Source organism: Nelumbo lutea, chromosome 2 (genome assembly GCF_056320005.1).
Source record: "Nelumbo lutea isolate HS-2025 chromosome 2, American lotus-T2T, whole genome shotgun sequence".
Taxonomy (NCBI): domain Eukaryota; kingdom Viridiplantae; phylum Streptophyta; class Magnoliopsida; order Proteales; family Nelumbonaceae; genus Nelumbo; species Nelumbo lutea.
Window position 1 is genome coordinate 78,968,459 of NC_142685.1, and position 23,272 is coordinate 78,991,730.

A 23,272-nucleotide genomic window follows, 5' to 3' on the forward strand; every position below is an offset into this window, starting at 1 on the left:
AATGCACTTTCTCTGATGGAAACCTAAACTGTCGGCAATTGATTTCAAACTTGTTAAGATTTGTTTTTGCAAAATATATATATATATATTATGGTTTTATAAAATGTTTGCAAAAGGTTTTAATTCCCGGGATCCATGTGAGTAGAGAGTGAAACACTTTACCTTGCAGCCAAGGGAGAGGTCATCTCTTGTCGAACAATGTTTGATCATTATGGGCTGAGAGGTTAAGTGTAAGACCATTTAGGGTTTTACCTAATGGGCTAATCTCACACAAGTCCATAGTCCTTGGGCCTTCATAAGGTGACTGGACCCAATGACCATTTAGTGTAAATGTTGGGCCTCCTAAGAGCCCATACTGATTGGCTCAGGGGTTCACTGTCTTCAGTAGTGAATTCGGCCAGGCCTTGTAACAGAGGCTGGGCTGAACCCATATGGATTTTGTGGAAATCAATGCTAGGTTCCCATGCCATACAAAGAGAGCCAGACTAGCCAACATTTAAAAGGGAAAATGAGCAATATTGGCCTAAAGCCCATTTCGAATTGGGCTTAAGTGATTTAATTAAATGGGGCGAATCTAGTTTATAATCTGATTAGGATCAGCAGTAGGATAAGTCTTATCCACTTAAGAGTCCAGATCCAAATATCATATTTGGATCAAGAGACTCTTTCCTAATTGGATTAGGAAGCTGATACAAAGAAGATTATAAATAAGGGGGTGAATTCCTCAATTAATACCAATTTCAGCATTTTGTAGTTCTCCCTCAACTCTTGCCACCCCTACCCAGTTCAATCTCCACTCTTGGATCTAATGAAGAATAGTTCTTGATATTGTTTCTTGCTAGAAGAAACAATTTGAAGTTGTGCTCACACACACCCTACGTGATTCTTGCTGAAGAATTAGGGTTCTTGTTGAACAATCTGTCTCAACATAAGATGTGTCATCTTCAGTGGAGGCGGGTTTTGGTAACCTCTTTGGGCGTGAACACCTACGTTGGGAGTTACTATTATTCTGTATCAGGTATATCCCTCTCCCTCTTTTGGTTTCAGATCTAGTTCGGTTTGTTTCAAGAACGAATCTTAAAAATGCAGTTTTCTAAATTAGGGAATATGATTCTCGAATCAGAGAAAGAAATTTTTGAAATTTCACCCAGCCACCCTGCATGGTTCAGCCATCCATATGATGTATCTCCCATCCCTTCAAAAATATCGTTTTGTGGTCTTGCAATCTTTAAAAATCTTGAAAGATCTTCTAAAATGACTTGCCCAATAGACCCTAAATCTTCATACATAGTTACCCCAAGGGTATCAAATTTATTATGATGAGCAAGGAGTCTTTAGAATTTTTTTTACAAATATCTCAAGACTTTTTAAAATCCCTTTAGTCATCCTTTCAAAGGTTACTTTGATATTTGTTGAGTTCACTAATAAAAGAAGCAAAATGACTTAATCGGTTTGGGTTGGGTCAGCCTTAATTGGACCAAACCCATACCTACCCAACCCATCAATAGGGATGATCAGAAGTCAGGTCGAGTTTTTATAAGTAGTTAATAGGCTTGATGCCTACTTGGGCTTAATAATACATGTTCGATCCCGATCCCAAGCCAAGTATCTAGACTGGCACATAAGAATATATAGGATTTGTGTTTTAAAACAAATAGTTTTAACATAACTTTATAATCAAAGTACAGAAAATAAGCTTCAAAAAGTAACAGGAAATATATTTGAAATTTTACTATATATATTAATGTATTATATAGATATATATATATATACACGCACATGTGATACATACAATGTTTATATGGATATATATATATATATATATATATATATATATATATATATATATATATATATATATATATATAAAAATAAAATACTACGCCATAAATGAAATATATTATATAATTATCATAAAAATGTAACATGTTATACAAATAAATAAGACATTATACCAATATTATAATATATATTATAAATATACACACAACTTATACAGAAACAAATAAGCATTGAAATGGGTTACTATAATGTATCTTATACAGACAATGGATGATTTTTTTAAAGTTACAAAAATGAGTGATTGCAACAATTCTACAAGTGTGCAAGTCATTTCTCAATTCGGCACAATTTCTTTTACCGTTTTGGTCCTTTGAGAAGGTAGAAGACCAATTAGACTATAACCAAGATTTGGACATTCAATGTTAAATTGACATTAATCATCAAATATTTAGCACTACCAATTAAATAAAAGGGTAAATTGTTGAAACATCCACTGAAGTTCACTAATTGCAATTACCTCCCCTAAACTTTCTAACTCAATTGCAAGCAAACCCCCTCTATTAGAATATTCTAACAAAAGACATGAAAATTTCCAAAATATCCATGCAATTACTTTTGACCAAAATGTTTATTTTCAAATTTTCTCTTCATATCAATTGTTATCCCAAACCCTTCCAAATTTTTTTCAGAAATTGATTTATTTTCCAAATTCCCCCCTTCATATCAATCGCTCAAATGTAAAGATGCAACTCTTTTTTTGCTCATAAAGTTTGTATTTTTTTTTTGTAGAAGCTATCCTCAATAGTAACTGCATGAGTATTTTGAATATTTTTGTTTCTTTTATCAAAGGAAGTCTACTTGCAACTGTGTCAGAAAGTTTAGGGGAGGTGATTGCAATTACCAAATTTCAAGGAAGGTTTCAGCAACCAACTGAGGACACTTGGTTTTCAATGACAATTTAGGATAATTGTGGATGAAATAGGATGACATGTGTAAAGCATCTTTTACTAATAATGATAGAGGAGTGAAGCATTAAATATATTTTGGTCTTTGGCCACTTTCAATTACCATTCATGTTAAGAAATTATACTCATTAATCTCATTCATTAAATAGGTTTTATCAAGAAGGTTGCAAAATACTTGTTTTCTCCTTGTTTACACTTCAGATAATGCCAAACATAATATTCAATACACATTAAGCAATTTTAGACTTTAACTTCAGTCTTTAAATATGCTTTTATCAAAGACATGAAATACTTGTTTTGCCCTTATTTACACTTTAGAAAATATTAAATAAAAGGGTAATTTTTGTCTAACCAAAATTTCAGAAATATTATGAGAACATTCGTATATTTTATAGTAGTATAGATTTCTTGATTTCTAACTACTAATGATTTTTTTAGGATGACATGGCACTGAATAATAACTCCAGTACAAAAGTAATTGGCCCTTGAAAATCAATACCAAACAAACTCAAAAGATAAAAAACAATTTACTTACATGGAATAAATGATACCAAACAACAATTTTTTGTGGTTTTTCAAAAATCACCAATTCCAAAAATCATTGATTTCTAGATAATTGGCAAGGAAGAATCATCATTGATGCCCAACATAACCTTAGTGTGCAATCATGACCAGGTTATTGGGTCGAATGGGCCAACAGTCCAACTACCTAGGCAGACAGTTTTTAACAAATTTCCAGGTTTTACTAGAACCGGACCCAAAATCCTAGCTGGATGGCAATTCGAATGGTTCAACAAATCAGGACAACGGTGGGTAGAAAGCACTATTTTGAATAACACCTAAATCTCATGTTCTCAATGCATTCATCCTCTATTGTGACCACTGCAACTTGAAACGCTCTATGCCTCCCCCCCCCCTCCACTCACTACTACTCCACTGTTCCCTAAGTTACACATTTCTAACATATTAGGCCCTGTTTGGCAATGTTTTCACCTGTTCCTATTCTTTTAGAAATTGTTGTTCCATAACAAGAGTTCTATTTCTTGTTCTTCTGGAGTAACAGATACGTTTGGCAAATTGTTATTCAAGAACGAACTTTTGTCCTATTAGAACAGAAATAGTATTTGGATCATGAAACTATTTCTTAACATCAGTTTTGCATATCCACCAACATTAAGCCTAAAATTAACCATAAAAAACATGTGTCATTGTCATAGTGATGTCTTCATGTTGTCACCACCTAATCATTGATTACTTGATGATCAAAACAAAACATACAAGCAATAAAACAAAAGCCCAACATGCCATGATGCAACAACACCCACAAGCAGTAATGGCTACAAATTGATCCCTATTTCGTGCAATTGGTTCTTTACACACTTCAACATGTCTGCCACCATGGGGTATGAATTGGTCTACCCAAATGAAATCATTTTCATGTGTCTGCTTGTTTAAAACTCATCTTTTTGGTGGGAGCAAAAACGATTTCAAGTGAATCTAGCCAAAGAAAATGTGAATTTAGAATAGAGCACAAAACCAAGTGTGGTGACAAGACAACATACATGTTGATGCATTCTTGGCCGGAAATGTCGCCGATGCTTTCTACCATTCGCTCACGTCCAATGCTTTCTCACTGCAAATTTCCTCTGAGATTTGCAACGGCAAGTTGGAGTTCACTGTCGAACAAAAAATATTTGGTATGGCTTATTTCTATCATTTAGTGCAAAATACCCAAAATACCCCTTCTTTCATGTGGGAGTCGTTAACACATGTTCGTTAATAGGGGTTAACATCGTGGGAACCATGCATTCCCTGGGAACGCATTCCTTGGGAGAGCCAATTTTTCACTTCCAAAGAACACATTCTTTGGGTGTTCTCACGCTAAAACACATTTTTTTTGTTTTTCTTGTACCAAACACGTTTCTGCTCTGTGAGAACACTGGGAAGGCACGAAGCATCCTCATGGAATGTTGCCAAACAGGCCTTAATTTCCCCCAGGGATATGTATGTGACCTCGTAAAAAATCAATCATTTAGGTTGCATTTGGCATTGCTTCTCTTTTTTGTAGTTAAAAACTCAGTATTGAGGCATTTTAGCTGCAAATAGGAGGTAAGTACTTAAAATAAGGAATGCGAAATACAGCCTTAGCATTTCCAAATAGCCACAAATATTGCAATCAAAATCCCTTTGGCACTCTATGGTAGCGTGGCATTCCCAAAAATGTTCTCCTTGACCCCCAACAGCCAAAGTTTTTGGCTTTCGCACTCTATGCTTCTGCCACTTTGGTTGGTGTCTTAACAAGGAAAACTTTTTTAAAGAGGTAACTTCAGATATATTGCTTTCATGTATGTCTCTATTTGAACCAATATCCTGAGAACCAAAATACACATCAAACCAGAAGAGTGTCTAGTCCAGGTTTTCGGTTTTTCTAGTTTAACATCAGATTTCTAACTCAAAACTGCCAAGTCCATTCCAAATATTGCTTTCAACCAGTTGCAGGAATGATTTGAGTTCGGTGTACCATTTCTGAGTTTTAAATATCCTCTTAATAATTTGATGACAAAAAGGGGTGCATTTTCAATCCAAAAAACCCAAGCGAAGGGTAATTTTGCATTTGACCTTAGAGCTGAAAATTTGCCTTCGTTACAGTACAATGAACATAGTTGATACACCTTTACCAAGACATATTTTGAAACTAGTTCTCCAAGGCTCAAAATTTGCAGTGAGAAAATTCATCTCTCAGACTCTCACCTTTCTAAAGCATTAAATTTACATGATAATGAAAAGATTCTAATAATCAATCAGAAAGGGAGAAGCAATGCAACCTACAATGCTCATTTGCGATAAACTTCTCACCAAAAATTCTTTATCGATGGAATTACTGTTGTCCTTTTCTTCCTCCCAACCTCAAAGCGGGAGAATCGCTTTGCCTTGTTTAACTTTAATCTGACTGATGACACCTTACGTGCCACTGCCTGCCAGATCATTTGTACAGCATCATCCTTTTGCGATGGGTACTGAAACTCGAAAAACCTTTCAACCTCTTTCAGTCTTTGCCACATCCGTGTCCATTCCTCCTTAGTAATGCTTCTAATCAGATTGATGAGGAACTTTTCTTTTAGAGCATCCGATGTGCGTACAAAGATGCAGAATTCAGAGTAATCAAGCACATCTTCGTAAGGAAGGTCGATATCATCACTGATTATGACAGGAATACAATGGCTAGCAATGGCATCAAACAGGCGGTTGGATGATGGAGTGTCACCTGCAATGTTTAGGCAGAACTTTGAGGTGTGCATGCCCAAAGTGGCACTTCTAATCCCTTCACCACCGATACTCCCAAAAGAAAAATGCACGTCTTTTTCTTCTTTCAAAAGATAAAACAGCTCTTGTCGAACTAACCCACCCTGCAAAGAAGTCCATGTCATATTAGCTAAGAATCACATGCTATAACAGTACAAACCATCTGAGGTAACTTTCAACTACAGTCAACTAATGGAAAAAACAAATTACAAAGCCAATAAACAATCTTGTGTGAACTGCCATTTCTTGAGTCCGATCATAGAAATGGGCCCCCATTAGATGATCCCTACTACCCCATTTAGATGCATTATTGACCATTTTAAGGACTAATAGAAAACAGCTTACCAAAAGGTTAGTAAATTAGATGGTTAGTATCAAATCAATTAGGTTGATTGATGATTCTATGGTGTAGTGGAATTTGAACCTATTTGGATAGTGAGAATTCATCACTTTTGAATGTCCACCACTTGATCAATTGTTGGCTAAGGCATCTAAATGGAAATTAATTCAATCATATCAATGACATTATATTAATACCCTGAAAAAATGTTGGTAGACCATACGGAGGCAGGTTCAATCATCATTGTTCTCAATCATGTTAACCAATTATTTATAATTTATTTTGGTGAAAGGCAAGCTGAAATGCAATAATATTATATTGTCATATCAATAACATTATATTAACACCAAAACAATCATGTTGGTAGACCATCTAGAGTTTACAGTTATCACAGTTCTCAATAAATGTTATAGAAACCAATTATTGAAATTTATTCTGGTGATAGGAAGGCTGAAATTTATTTTGTGGAGACTTGACTATATTCTTTTTCAATAACCGGTAAAATTTGGATCATAAGCTACACTGATTATCAGATATGAAGCCAGCGTTAATTTGGATCTAGGACATGCTGATAATCACAAGTAGGGGTGGCCACAAGCCGAGCTCTTCACGAGCTACTCGAGCTCGGCTCGTGAAAATCTCAGCTCAGCTCAGTTTCAACCGAGCTTCAAGCCGAGCTCGAGCCCAATTTACAGGCTCGTTTATTAATCGAGCCGAGCTCGAATAGTTGCATACAAACATACATACAATAACAATAACAATAACAATAATAACACAACAACAACAACAACAACAACAACAACAACAACAACAACAACAACAACAACAATAATAATAATAATAATAATAATAACAACAAATAAAATTGTAGAAAATATTATATATAATATTTTATTTATATATAATAATAAATAATTATTATAATTATTAATTTTTTAAATATCAAATAAAAATATTTTTATATATAATTTTTTTTATAAAACATTTTTCTCAAGTCGAGCTCGAGCATAAGAGCTTTTGACTCGAGTCAAGCTCGAAAAGCTAGCTATTCGACTCGGCTCGGCTCAAATCCACCCCTAATCACAAGTGGGCCTAGGTTTCATTATTTTATCATAGCAAATAAAAAGAAATATACTGAAAAGGAAGAAAACAAGAGAATCCATCAAAGAGTTCATCTACTAAGGAGACCCATTATCTCCATTTTTCTGTATGTATGTGATGGAAGCCTATCCCAAATAACAAATAAAGCAATGGAGGGGGGAGTCTTGGAGGGCTTTCAAGTCCTTTGAAATGGATACTGAAGCTCCTTTATTGAAAAATGCCAATGACACTGTATCCATGGACCTGAATCAATTGCTCCATCTAAAGTACTTACTTTGATGCTTTAAAGCTGTCACAAGTATCAGGGCAAATTTCAACAAGAGTTAATTAATCCATGTTGGCAAGATGGGCAACTACAAGGAATTGGTAGAGATCCATGGTTACAAGATTGGCAAGCTACTATCCACTACCTGGGACTCCCTCTTGGTGCAAAGTGTACTGCTAAGTCCATTTGGGATCTAGTGTGTGAAATGTTAAAAACGAAATTAGCAACCTGGTAATCAAAGTATCTTTTAGTAGGAACATAAACAGCTCTATCGACGAGCACACTATTGGAGCTGCCCAATTTCTTTATGTCCATGTTTGCAATGCCAGCTGCCATGATAGAAAGATTGGACAATTAACATAGAATTTCTATGGAGAGGCTGGGAGGAGGAACGAAAGAAAATTGGACCTGGGAGCAAGTTTGTAAACCAAAAATAGCAGGTGGATTGGGGTTAAAGAGGTTGAAACTGATGAATACAACCTTAATAGGAAAATGAGTTTGGAGGTTTGGTACTGAACAGACTAGGTTATGGAAGTAGATCATGTGGAAAAGTTTCAGCTGAGATCCAAGCATGTAAAATGGATCCTATGACTGCAAAGAGTTCATGCTAATTTCAAGCAAGGAATCAAATTAAAAGTAGGGCCAGGAGACAGAATAAGATTTTGGAGAAAGGACAAAGTTGTTGGAGATATATATGGCGTGGTGACAAAACTTTGATGGGAAGATGGTCATAACAGTTCATCCTTGCAAAGAATAGAGTGAAAGAATGGTAGGATCCATCTAATGGACGCCTTAAAGGTTGCGGAATGGGTGGGTGAATTTCAAAAAATTTCCTACCTTTTCCCAACTGGGAATCATATTCCCTAAATTTAGAATACAATATTCAAGGATCCTACTTGAACCATAATCAAACCAGATCTGTACCAAAAGATAAATGGGAGGAATATACCTGATCCGGAGAAACAGTATCTCCCAAAGTTGGTGTTCACGCCCAAAGAATGCTCCAAGATCCGTTCCTGCTGAAGATGACACAGCTGTGGATGGAACAGAACCAGCAGGGTGCGTCCTACACACTGGATCCTTCACAAGAATCCTCTGGAAACACTAAACACTGAATCCTTTTAGTCTTTGTTGCAAGACTAATGTCAATAACAGATTTCTTGACTTTCTTTTTCTGCAAAGATCTAATCTTGCAAAAACAGATGGCGACGGTAGGAGGAGAACTCTAAAAGCGAAAAGGCTGAACTGCCTTTCTCTTTTCTGGAGTATGAATGAGATCCTATCTCAATTCGCAGGAGATATCCTATCTCTCTGCAAGGTGGTTCGAAATCTGATATTTCTTTTCTTGGTTAGGGTTTCTCCTCCTTTCTTCTTGATTAAGAATCCTCCTAATTAGGAGTTATCCCAATCCAAATCAGTATTTGGATAGGGGATAATCTTAATCCTATCTGCAGATAAAATTAGCTTATTCCTGATCTTATCAGGAGGTTACCAGATTCAAATCTAATTTGAATTTGGTCTCCAAGAGTGGATAAGGCTAAAGGCCCAATCCTTTTACTAACATTAATCTCAGATTCGCCCCAAGGATGGGTGATCATATCAGCCCACCTCGAAATGGGCTTCTGGCCCATTAATTGTTCAGTGTCTAATTACATTCCAATCTGCTGCCCAATTGGGCTTCTTTGTATGGCGTGGGACCCAAGCATTGATCTACACACCAGCCACATGGGTTTGGCCCAGCCTTTAATACAAGGCCCAGCCGAATTCACTGAAAAACTCAATGAACCCCTTGAGTCCATCATATGGACCCTATGGGCCCAACACTTACATTAAGTGGTCCCTGGGCCAAGCCATCTTATAAAAACCCAGGGACTGTGGGCAGGTGCAAGATTAGCCCATCAGGTATTATCCTCAATGGTCTTACACTTAACCTCTCAGCCCTTAATGATCAAGCACTGCCCGACAAGAGAGGATCTCTCCCTCGGCTGCAAGGAACAGTGCCACACTCTCCTCTCACATGGATCCCGGGAAATAAAACCATTTGCAAACAATTTGAAACCGTACATATATATATAAATATATTAATTTTGCAAAACAAAATTCCAACGATTGAAATCAACTGCCGGTAGTTTGGTTTCCATCAGAGAGAGTGCATTCCCGATCATTACCCTTTGTCCGACAAAGTGGCTGATTCTGTCACTATGATCACCCACTCAGATGAATTCTCAAACTATCCCAACATACCCAGGTTTTGATCCCCGCTAAGGATCTCACTGATTGGCATATCAAAGGCAGCCTGATCCAACACCTAGTGAAGTGTCATAATCGAGTCTAGGGGTCAGGTGTAACTTTCTAGTTTTGCCCATCTATCTCCAAGGTCCAAGGCAATACTGGAAATTTGGTCTGGTTCAAGGATTCAAGTAATCCAACACTGCATGTGCCTCGGGTCTTACCCTGGTGGCTGAGACAGGCCATCCCAACACTTGGTGGCACACCAGTATCAGCCTTGGCAGGATAAATCTCCCCAGACTTATCCAACGGCTGTGAACATTTAAAACTAACACGAGTCTCTATAAATGTCCAGTTGTAGGGTTTTACACAGAATTAAACCAAACAACATGAATCAAACATGCATTTTATTTATTTCCACTAAATAACAAAAGCACATCAAATCAGATTGAAGCTAAGGGCATACAAAAACTGTCTAACATAGAGAAGCTTGGTTAGAAGATGATTATAAGATTGTGGAAAATGAATTTACTTGGTGCCCTACCTTTAGAAACATCTAAATAATTGGGAGAATGAAAGCAGCAACTGTTGGGGGTGCAAAATGCCAGGGAGATGGGAGCACAAGGATTGATTGTATAAGGTGATTCTAAAGTGGTTATTGGTTTGCTATTAGATGGGGGAGACACGGCTTGGTGTGTCAGAAATGAAATTAGATTGAGGTTCTAAAAGAATTTGCAGATTGAGGTCCATTGGGTACAAAGATCAACCAACAGCCTGGTTGATGGGTTTGGCAAAGCAGGGAGTTGATAGACAACAGTTTTTTTCGACTATGCTATAAAATGTTGTAAAGTGCAAGGGCTAGGTAGGATAGAAAAGGTTATTTGATTGTAATCACAATTCCTTGTTGTATCATCCTTTTTTCTAATTAATTAATTAATCTCTCCTTTTGTTGTCAATCAAAAAAAAGTTGGGAAATTGAGAACCTGGCCTCTATGATAAGTCTCCTTAACAAAATATCTCCATGGCTAAATGAAAGGGATACAAGAATTTGGAGATAGGTTGAGTAAATTTTCTGTTGGGTCTTTCTTTAAAGAATGAACATTGCAGTTGAAACAGAACTCCCACATAAAGAGAATTGGCATACACATACTCCATCCAAAGTAGCTTTCTTGCTTTGGACAGCTTTGTTAAATAGGTGCTTGACCAGAGATGGCATAGAAAGGAGGGACATTAATCTCCTAAAAATATGTTATGTCTTATGTGGGGGAAGAGAAGGAAATGGCAGACCATCTATTCCTTAACTTCCTCAAGACCAAGGGGATATTCAACCATTATTATAAAGCTTTGGATCTCATTTGGTGTCATGAACAGTCTTTGAAGGAACATTTACTGGGAATGGAATATTAGGAGTCTACGTAAGAGGGAAAGGAAGCCATGGAGCACAATCCCTACAGCAGTAATATGGTGTCTTTGGAGAGATATATCAGAATTTTTTAGAATAAAAGCATTTTCCCCATTGTTTCTCTCTTCCATCTTCAATCTTCTTCAGATTATTGCAGGTGGGATTTACATCTTGGTATCAAAGCAGAGTTCCTACCTTCTTCCTTTTTCTTCTCTTTAATCCCATACATAGGTTGTATGGAGAGTTCACTGATAGATTAATTAACAAGTATTCAGCCCAGTTAGAGGAGGTTTTTAGAGAAGATTGCAGTGCTTGTTTGGGGCCCAAGGTAGGTTCTTGGAGAGTTTCCCAAAAACCCTAGCTAACTAGAGAGTTTTTAGATTAAGGGATATAGAGGGAGTCCGGAAGTGGCACTTAGGGCTAGAATAGAAGCTTTCTCAATATATTTGAGGTTGATCTTGGAGAGATTTCTGGAGCCTCTGGTAGGAGTGGCTACACTTTCTCTTCTCCCAAGTGTTGGGTCCAATGAAATCATATTTTTGGTTGTTTGAAGAACAGTTTTGGCCATAGGACAGTGAATCTTGACTAGTAACATCCTATTTTGATTTTCGTTTGTTTCCGTTTGGTCAATGGAGCAAACTAGAGGTGAGATGAAACAATCTATAGATTCCGGGTTTGGACTGGGAGGGTCCTTGGAGACTCCGCTGGGGACAATAACCTCAGTGAAGTTAGATGAGACTAATTATCTGGCATGGTCTCAAACATTTAAGATTCATGTCTACAGGGGTACATCACTAAGAGTAAGAAGCAACCTAAGGAGAATGACCCTACCTGTAAAAGGTGGATGCAGGAAAACTATACTGTTGTAAGTTGGTTAGTCAATTCCATGCAACCTCTTATCAGCCAGCAATATTTTTGGATGGAGACTACAAAGGAGGTGTAAGACAATGTCACAGAGACCTATTCCTAGAAATTGAATGTTTCTAGGGCCTACAAGCTGAAGAATGGTGTAAATAATTTAAGACAATGGGAGAAACCTTTGGTTGTTTACTTCTTCATGCTGAAATCTCTTTGACAGGAGATTGACTTGATGGAGACTTTTGTGTGGGAGTGTACTAAAGATGTTAATGTTAGACAGTTTTGTATGCCCTTAGCTTCAATCAAAATTGATTTACTTTATGAGTTTATTGTAAATGAATAAAAGTACATATTTGATTCATGTTCCCTTGGTTTGTTTCTGTGTATTACCCTTAAACTGGACACTTATTGAGACTCGTGTTAGTTTTGAATGTTCACAGCCAGTGGGTCGGTCTGGGGAGACCTATCCTGACAAGGCTGACACTGTGGTGCCACCAAGCTGGTTGGGGTGGCTTGTCTCAACTACCGGGGTGAGACCCTAGGCACATACAGTGTGGGATTAATTGAATCTTTGAACTGGACCAGATTTCCAGTATTGCCCTAGAACTTGGAGATTGATGGGCAAAACTGGAAAGTTACACCCGACCCCTAGACTCGATTATGATACTGCACTAGGTGTCGGATCGGGCTGTCTTTGATGTACCAATCAGTGAGATCCTTAGCGGGGGTCAAAACCTGAGTATGTTGGGACAATCCGAGAATTCATCTGAGTGGGTGATCATAGTGACAGGATCAGCCCCTTTGTCGGACAAAGGTAATGATCGGGGATGCACTCTCACTGTTGGAAACCAAGACTGCCTGCAGCCGATTTCAACCGTTGAAATTTGTTTTGCAAAATATATTTTATATGAGATATAAAAGTATATATATTATGGTTTCTAAAATGTTTGCAAAAGGGTTTTAATTCCCGGGATCCATATAAGCAGAGAGTGCAGCACTGTTCCTTGCAGCCGAGGGAGAGGTCATCTCTTGTCGGGCAGTGTATGATCATAATGGGCTGAGAGGTTAAGTGTAAGACCATTGAGGATAATACCTGATGGGCTAATCTTACATCTGCCCACAGTCCCTGGGTGTTACAAGGTGGCTTGGCCCAGGGACCACTTAGGGTAAGTGTTGGGCCCATAGAGCCCATTTGATGGGTTTCAGGGGGTGCACTGTCTTTAACAGTGTATTCGACCAGGCCTTGTAACAAAGGCTGGGCCGAACCCATGTGGCTGATGTGTAGATCAATGCTTGGGTCCCACGCCATACAAGGAAGCCCAACTAGGTAGCAGTTAGGAAGGTTAAGTGAGCACATGAGCTTGATGGGCCTAAAGCCCATTTCGAACTGGGCTATTAATTTAGTTAATTAAAGGGGCGAATTCTGAGATGGATTAGCAGTTAGGATAGGGTCTTAATCCTATCCACTCAGAGAGTCCAGATCTGAATGTGATTCAGATCTAGAAACCTCCTAATAAGATTATGATAAAGCTAATCTAATCTGCAGATAAAATAAGGGTTTATCCTTATCATTAGAAGAGAAAGCTGATCCAAATATGATTTGGATAAGCACCTCCTAATGGGATTAGGAGCTGATCTTTTCAAGTTAACAAAAAGAATGAGGGGGCGACAGCCTTGAAAGAGAACAAGAAACACTTCAGATCCTCTTTAGTGCTGAAATCAAGAAGAGAGAATTCTGCACCCTGCGAATACTCTCTTGCCGCCTCCCTGCTCTTGCCGCCCTGTTTGCCAGTTCGATCTCCAGCTGTGGGAGAAGTCAAGATTGGATCTTGACATCAATTCTTTGAGAAATGATTGAAAAGGAAGCTGTACTCACGTTCCATACTGCTGTTTCTTGCGAAGGACAGAGTTCTTGGGGAAGAACACTGCTGATTCTGCTCCATCCTGCACTGCGCCATCTTCAGTGGAAGCAGTCTTTGGATCCTTTCTTGGGCGTGAACACCTTCGTTGGGAGATATTGCTTCTCCGTATCAGGTATCATTCTCTCCCATTCCTTTTGGTTCAGATCTGGTTCAGTTTAAGGTTCAAGATTTATCCTTGAAAATATGATTTTCTAAATAGGGAATGTGATTCCCAGTTGAAGGGAGAGAAAAATTTTTGAAATTCGCCCCTTATTCCGCAATCTTTGGGCGTCCATGTGATGGATCTCTCAACCCTTCAGTTAAGACTCATAAGAAGTTCGTGGAGAGGAATCGAGAGTTTAAGTTCCTCACTGGACTCAATCTTGAGTATGATATTGTTAGACAGAACATTCTAGCAAAGGACGAGATACCCTTATCTCAAGCTTATGCCATGGTTAGCAATGAGTAGAGTATGACACATGTGCAAGTTGCAAAAGTCTCAACTGATCACTTTGTCAATGCTAGGATGAAGCGAAGGGCTATCACTAAGAAAGATAAAGTATGCGACTATTGCAAAAAAGCTAAGCACACGAAGGGTACTTGCTAGAAGCTACATCCAAAGCATATACCTCCTAGATTCAAGAACAATAATAATGGTAAGAAGATTGAAACTAGAAAAGGTGCCAATGCCAATGTAGCCACCTCTTCTGAAGTTGAAAAAGGTTCCAGTGATGAAAAAATAATGGGAGAATAGCTTGAAGTTGCCAAAGCATAGTATGAGAAGTATGACCGACTCATCAACCACTTATAATCTACTACTACAACTACTACCTTCTCAGGAAATTGTTCCTCTTTTGCCTATGCCCATTCAGGTATTCATGCTACTGTGAACCATGCTTCTATCTTAGGCAATCATAGGATCCCTAAGATAATTGACTTTAGTGCATCTACATATGACTAGTGTGTCTTGTTTATTTTCTACTTACCAGCTTTTATTTGGTCGAGACAAGATCTCCCTCGTTGATGGTTTCCTTGCTCCTATCCCTGGCAAGGGAAACATAAGAGCTTCACATACTCTCACCTTATCTTCAGTTCTTCATGTTCCTAAACTTAACATTAATTTGCTATTGGTTAGTAATTAAAAAAAAAAAATCCTTGAACTACAATGTAATCTTTTTCTGTTCTTACTGTTTATTTCAAGACAATTTCAAAAGGTGATTGGGAGTGACCATGAGGGGAATGGAATATACCTATTGGACATGCCTAAACAAAGTCAAGTATCACCACAAGGAGAAGCTTTTGGTTCTAATGTGTCAGTTTGTCAAAGTTAGTCAATCGCATTATGTTACGTCAATATCGTCCAGGACATCTTTCTTTTTCTTCATTAAGTCTTTTGTTTCCAACTTTGTTTAAGCAAACTAAATTGTCAAGTTTACATTATGAGTCATGTGAATTGTCAAAGCATTATAGAAACTCTTATCCTACAAATTATAAAAAAAAATCTACAATTCCTTTTCACATTGTTCACTCTGTTGTATGGGGGACATACCATTTACCTTGCATTGGTTGTTATAAATATGTTATTCTATTTATTGAAGACTTTTCTCATTATACTTGGCTTTACTTTAAATGTGCTTATGTTGAAGCACCTAAGCTTGTAAAGCAATTTCATGAATTTATGCTTACCAAATTTGATACCCAGATCAAAATATTCAGATCAAACAACGTTGAGGAATATTTTTAGAAGCACCTTACTTCATATTTTGAGAAATTTGGGATTATGCCTTAGAATTCTTGTCCATGTACTCCAAAGCAAAATGGAGTGGCAAAGAGAAAGAATCAACATGTTGTTGAAGTAGCTAGGAGCATTCTTTTTGCCTTCCATCTTATTAACTGCATGCCTTAAATCTTGGGGTTCAAATCTCTCTTCGTTGTTTTGTTCCCTAAGGGTGAGGTGTTTCTTGTTCCTTTGCGCATTTTTTGGTTACACATGTTATATCCATGTTCCCAGCTCTCAAAGATATAAATTTGAACCTAATGCTCGAAAGTGTATTTTTCTAGGGTATGCCTCAACACAAAAGGGTTATTGCTATTTTGTTTCCATGGATGTCACATTTGCATGGTCACTTCCTTTTTATGGTCATTCTCTTGAAGGAAAGCATTCTATTAAGTTGTTTGTTTCACCACTTCCTCTGCCTTCTCCTATTGATTTAGGGTTGAATCCCCTATGGTTCCTTATATTCCATTGGCATAGTCCTTGTCTCCCAGTTCCCCCATTCCTACTCCTCCTAGGATATGCCTCCACACAAAAGGGTTATTGCTATTTTGATCCCACTACTGGCATCCATTTTAATTCCATGGATGTCACCTTAGCAGAGTCACTTCCTTTTTATGGTCATTCCCCTAAGGGGAGCATTCTATTAAGTTGTTTGCCTCACCACTAACTCTACCTCCTGTTGACCTTGGGGTTGAATTCCCTATGGTTCCTTCTGTCCCATTTGCGTAATCATCATCTTCCAGTTCTCCCATTTATGCTCCTCCACCTACTTTTCTTTTTATCAATAACAGAATGTTTTATTAGATTACAAAAATTGTGAAACTTTGAGTACAATAGAGGAGAGGTAAAATATGTTAACTCCCCCACAACAGAGAACAAGAAGGAAAGCTAAAAAGTGGCCCAAAACAAAGAATCCTTAAGCACCCCTTGCTTGGCTAACCCATCAGCCATGGAATTAGCACTTCTCTTCACCCAGCTCTACTTCACCTCAACATCCCTACTCAGCCATTTAAATTTTTTCTTTTCATTTCGGTAGCTCCAAAAACCATTGTTGTCTTCCTTCAACCACTTAATTACCACCTCCGAATCCCCTTCAATGATCAAGCACCGAATGTTTAATTCTCTTGCTCTTTTGATTCCTTCCAAAGCTACTAAAATCTCTTGCCTAAGAGAGTCACCCTCACAAATAGGGCCAAAGAACATAGCAAAAATAATCCCAGCCTCATTTCTGAAAACTCCTCCAATCCCAGAAGGCCCAGGATTCCTTAAGCTACAACCATCAAAATTCAGTTTCATGAATCCTATAGGAGGGGGGGACCAAGAAGGTCTAGAGGTCATTTTGCACTGAGCCGAGGTAGCAACTTCTTTCCACTTTCTCAAAAGATCAGCCAATGGAGAACTCTGAAAAAAGCTCCAAAGATTTCAGCCGATGACTGACCCTTAAGTGTATCAATTCAGTTAAATTCTCCATATAGATCTTTCCTTGTCTGAAAAAAGTCTAGAGTTCCTATCTTCCCACACGGACCAGCACAAAGCTGCTCTAATGCTTCTCCACATGATCTTCCCTCTTTTCTTAGGCCATCTAGAGAACGAGGGAGAGAACAAGCTTTGCAAACTCACCTACTTGTCCTCCAGTTTTCACTATTCATCCTATTGTTCAGATGTGGTACTAAAGACAAAGGCTACAACATGAACAGGTTATTCCCCCATCTACAATTAAGCCTCAAACAGTCCCAAGCTCCTAGACAGGTCTTTTACCACCTGTTCTAGAACCTTCCTTCCCAAACTTAGACCTACCTATAGCTGTGAGAAAGGGTAAGAAAAAATGTACGACACACTATATCTCCGAAAACCTTTCTTATAGTCTGTTGTCACCATCCTATTATTTTTTCTTAGCCTCTTCCTCTCCACCTATACCCAAGTGAGTTACAGAGGCCTTGTCTAAGCCATAATGGAGAGAGGCTATAAGAACTAAAATAAAAGCACTTAACAAATATAATACCTAGGATAGTGTGGATTTGCTTCATCGAAAGAAACCAATGGGATGTAAGTGGGTGTCCACCATCAAGTATCATGCTGACAACACCATTGAGAGGTATATGGAGTTGATTATATGTAAACCTTCTCGCCAATTGCTAAAATGACCTCAATGAGAGTTATGTTGCCCTTGGCAATGAGTTCTGATTGGTCGTAATATCAGTTTGATGTTAAGAATGCCTTCTTAAATGGAGACTTAACCGAAGAGGTATATGCCACTTGACTCACTTCCTTCAAGCATACATAAGGAAATGTAGGGCAAATTGTGCAAATTGAAGAAATCCCTTTATGGCCTCAAGCAATCCCCACAAGCTTGGTTTAATAGATTTAGAACTGCACTTGTTGAGTTTGGCTACACACAAACATAGTTTGACCATACCTCGTTTGTTAAGAGGAGAGGTACTCAAATTACATTCCTTATTGTTTATGTTGATGATATTGGGGTTACAAGCAGTGATACAAAGGAAGTGTTAGGTTGAAGGTTTTCATGTATCGATGGTTCGGCTGATAAGAGTTCTTATTAGCCTGTATTTGAGTTTAAGTTGTTATGTACTGGGCCTGTGTTAATGGGCCTAAGTTTGTTTAGTGTTTTAAATTGTCTGGGTGTCCCATCACTAATCAGGGGGATTCCAGTCATTTCCTGTAACATTGTACTGTACTCTAATATAAATAATAGTACTGTCGATTGGGTCATTCAGTTCGACATTCTCAGCATCTCTTGGTCTTCTCCTCTCTTCTACTGCTTCGGCTACAGCATTTCAGCTTTCATGGTATCAGAGCATTAAGCACCTTCCTAGTTACAGCCGACGCCATCTCTTCTCTCTTGCTGTCTTTCTTTTCTTTTTTTATCTGGGTTGCTGCCGTGAAACCCTAGGGTTGTAGGAGAACAACACAAGGTTCGAACCTAGGGTTTCCCTTGGTTGTAGGGCGCAAGGGAAGTAAGACCCAGAAGTTGATGTCCTACTAGACTGTTTCTAGTAGTTAGTAGCTATTCGGCTACTAAAAGAGGTCTGTATATGACAGACCTAGTTGAGGGCTGATTTCAGCAGTCCTAGTATTGGCCGTAAGGGGGAGAACTCTCTTTACAGTTACAGTGCTCGAAGCTCAAGTGAAGTCTGAATAGCACAATGGTGGAGAGCCCTCAGTTTCAGGTCGGTTACCAGCCCAGAACACCTCATTTGCTGCTGCAACTGAACTGCTTCTGAACTGTGACAGTCTCGGCAAGTCTGAAACAGTGTTGCGAGCTGTCAGAACCTTCTTCGATTCTGCAACTAGTCTCTTTTTCAGCACTGTGATCTCTTCGGCTAGTCTTAAATAGTGTCATCTACACAGAGGCTGCAGTCAAGATGTCTTCAATATCCGAAGAGGTTTCTTCTAGGGATAACAGGCCTGCTACAAGGTCTTCAAATCTAGAAAACCCTAATCTACACAGCTTGCAGATTACAAGTGTGCTACTGGATGAATACAACTTCAGGGAGTGGTCCGTTTCTGCAATGCTTTTTATTACTTCCCATGATTTCACAGGCTACTTAAATGGGAACAAGATGGAACCTAAGGTTGGCAGTGCAGAGTATGTTGTGTGGTGTAAGGAGAATGCCACAGTTACGTCTTGGTTGCTTGCCTCTATGACTCCTCGGGTTGCCAGGACTGTTCATCACTTTCCTACAGCAGCCAAGATTTGGGAAAAGGTGTCTAAGACCTATGGACAGAAGAAAAACAATGCTAGAATCTAAGATTGAATCAAGACATTGCTACCTTAAGGCAAGGGGATATGACAAGTCTCTGGAAGGTCTTTGGGAAGAACTTGACCATCACTTGATATTGGATTGGGAAAATGCCAGGGACAAGGAGAAACATGATAAGCAGATTGAAGAGAGCAGAGCCTTTAAGTTCTTGGCTGGCCTGGACCCAGTGTATGAGGGTATAAGATCACAAATTCTAGGGAGAGATGAATTGCCCGAGTTACACCATGATTATTATCTGGTGAGGAATGAAGAAGTTAGGAGAAAGGAAATGCAAATGACTCTCAGACTCAACAAACTAAATAATTTGGAGAACATTCAGCCCTGGTCTCTACTAAGGGAAACAGACATCCAGACAAGAAGCACCTTAAGTGCACTCATTGTGGTGGTGAGAGACATGTAAAAGAAAAGTGTTGGGTCCTGTATCCTCACCTGAAGCCAGCTGCATTGAGAAAGGACAAGAAGCAACAGAAAGGTCATGCGGAGGTGGGAATCTTGTCACCAGCAACAATGGTGACAATTCACAAAATATACCAACAGTGTCTTCTTCTCCTATGGGGCAGGTTGTTGATTCCTCTGGAGCTGGTGCTTTGGGCTTCACTGCTAGTGAGGTAGAGGTCCTTAGTCAGGCATTAGCCCGTCTAAGGAATAATTCTTTTGCTTCCACCTCTCTTGCCAGATCAGATACAGTCTCTGCTTTTAGTGCAACTAGCTCTATTGACTCTACTTGTTGGGTTATTGATTCCGGTGCAACTAACCACATGACACATATGTCCTCCTTATTCTCTTCATATCATTTGTTGTCTGGTCAGAATAAGATGAGAGTTGCTGACGGGTCTTTCTCCACCATCTCTGGAAAGGGGGTGGTTGACCTAAGCAAGGACCTCTCTCTTAAATCAGTTCTACATGTTCCCAATCTTACCTCAAATCTTTTGTCTGTTTCAAAACTTACCAAAAATTTGAATTGTAGTGTAACCTTTTTTCCTACTCATTGTGTCTTCTAGGACAGATTGACGAGGAGAACGATTGGGAGCGGTCATGAGTATGGAGGCCTCTACTATTTTGATGCAAACATCGATTCATCCTTACAAGCATCTGCTGCTAGTAGTCCGGAGAGTGTGGAGTCAATAGCTAGGTTGCATCTGTGGGATGTTAGGCTAGGTCATTTGTCTTTCTCTTCATTAGAAATGTTGTTTCCCGAATTGTTTAAGGGCATTTCAAGTTAGAGTTTAATCTGTGAAGTATGTCAAATGTCAAAACAATGTAGAACTGTTTATCCAATTTCCAGTAATGAAATTCGAGCTCCTTTTGATTTGGTTCATTCTGATGTTTGGGGCCCTTCATGTTAGACAGTTTTGTATGCCCTTAGCTTCAATCAAGATGATGTACTTTATGAATTTATTGTAAATGAATAAAATGCATATTTGATTCATGTTCCCTTGGTATGTTTCTGTGTAATACCCTTAAACTAGACACTTAATGAGACTCGTGTTAGTTTAGAATGTTCACAGCCAGTGGGTCGGTCTAGGGAGACCTATCCTGACAAGGCTGACACTGTGGTGCCACCAAGTCAGTTGGGGTGGCCTGTCTCAGCTGGTAGGGTGAGACCCTAGGCACATACAGTGTAGGATTAATTGAATCTTTGAACTGGACCAGATTTTAAATATTGCCTTGGACCTTGGAGATTGATGGGCAAAACTGGAAAGTTGCACCCGACCCCTAGACTCGATTATGATACTGCACTAGGTGTCGGATTGGGCTGTCTTTGATGTACCAATCAGTGAGATCCTTAGCGGGGGTCAAAACCTGAGTATGTTGGGACATTCTGAGAATTCATCTGAGTGGGTGATCATAGTGGCAAGATCAACCCCTTTGTCGGACAAAGGTAATGATCAGGGATGCAATCTCACTGATGGAATCTCAATCGTTGAGATTTGTTTTGCAAAATATATTTTATATGAGATATAAAAGTATATATATTATGGTTTCTAAAAGGTTTGCAAAAGGTTTTAATTCCCGGGATCCATATAAGCAGAGAGTGCAACACTGTTCCTTGTAGCCGAGGGAGAGGTCATCTCTTGTCGGGCAGTGTATGATCATTATGGGCTGAGAGGTTAAGTGTAAGACCATCGAGGATAATGCCTGATGGGCTAATCTTGCATCTGCCCATAGTCCCTGGGTGTTACAAGGTGGCTTGGCCCAGGGACCACTTAGGGTAAGTGTTGGGCCCATAGAGACCATGAGATGGTTTTCAGGGGGTGCACTGTCCATAATAGAGTATTCTGCCAGGCCTTGTAACAAAGGCTAGGCCGAACCCATGTCGCTGATATGTAGATCAATGTTAGGGTCCCACGCCATACAAGGAAGCCCAACTGGGCAGCAGTTTGGAAGGCTAAATGAATACATAACCTTAAACGGGCCTTAAGCCCATTTCGAACTGGGCTAATTTGATTAGTCTCTTAAAGGGCGAATTCTGAGATGGATCAGCTGATAGGATTGAGCCCAAACCCTATCCACTTAGAGAGTCCAAGATCTAAATAAGATTTAGATCTGGAAGCCTCCTAATTAGATTAGGAGATGGCTGATCTAATATGTAGATAAGATAAGGGTTATCCCTTATTACTTAAAGGGACTTCTAATCCAAATATGATTTGGGTTAGCAACTCCTAATGGGATTAGGAGTTGATCCCTTTGAGATTATAAAAGGAGGGGGCGGTAGCCTTTAGACATGCAATGCAATCCACAGATCCTTGTCTTCAGAGCTGAGATTACAAGAAGAGAGAATTCTGCACCCTGCAAATACTCTCTTGCCGCCTCCTTCCTACAGCCGCCGCTTCCAGCAGTTCGATCTCCAGTTCTTGGGAGAAATCAAGATTTGATCTTGATAACGATCTTTTGGAGAAAAGATTGGTTGGAGTTGTATTCACAAGCCACCCAGTTGATTCTTGCGAAGGGTCAAGTTCTTTTGGAAGAACACTGTTGATTCTACTTCACCCTGCACTGCGCCATCTTGAGTGGGAGCAGATTTTGGATTTTTCCTTGGGCGTGAACACCTCCATTGGGAGATACTACTTCTTTGTATCAGGTATTATCCCTCCCTACTCCTTTTGGTTCAGATCTGGTTCGGTTTATGGTTCAAGAATGATCCTTGAAAATATGATTTTCTAAATAGGGAATTCGATTCCCAATTGAAGGGAGAAAAAAATTTTTGAAATTCGCCCCCTTGTTCCGCAATCTTTGGGCGTCCATGTGATGGATATCCTATCCCTTCACTTCACTCATTGTTTCCATTGATGACTTCCGTTACTTTATCAGTTTTATTGACCACTATTCTCGATGCACATGGATCTACCTGTTAAAAGGACGGGATGAAGTACCACGGATAACTATGGCATTTTGCAAGATGATTGAAACACACTTTGATAAGAAGATTAAGCAATTTCGGTCAGATAATGCTGCTAAATATTTTGAAAAATCCTTGAACTTATTCATGGAAGATGGTGGCATGTTACATCAATCATCCTGTGCTAATACCCCTCAGCAGAATGGGGTTGCTGAGCGCAAGAATAG

The 23,272-nt window shown here is 39.0% G+C and overlaps 1 protein-coding gene across 1 annotated transcript in view; it reads right to left on the reverse strand.

Annotated features, from left to right (window-relative positions):
* Positions 1–5,321: 5,321 nt before the first annotated feature.
* LOC148871616 (putative arabinosyltransferase ARAD1) overlaps positions 5,322–23,272 on the reverse strand; it is a 38,873-nt gene continuing 20,922 nt past the window's right edge. Inside the window, exon 3 of the mRNA XM_088967409.1 lies at positions 5,322–6,154. Within this exon, the coding sequence (XP_088823535.1) occupies positions 5,600–6,154 (555 nt within the window). The 3' untranslated portion in view covers positions 5,322–5,599. The remainder of the gene's footprint in view (positions 6,155–23,272) is intronic.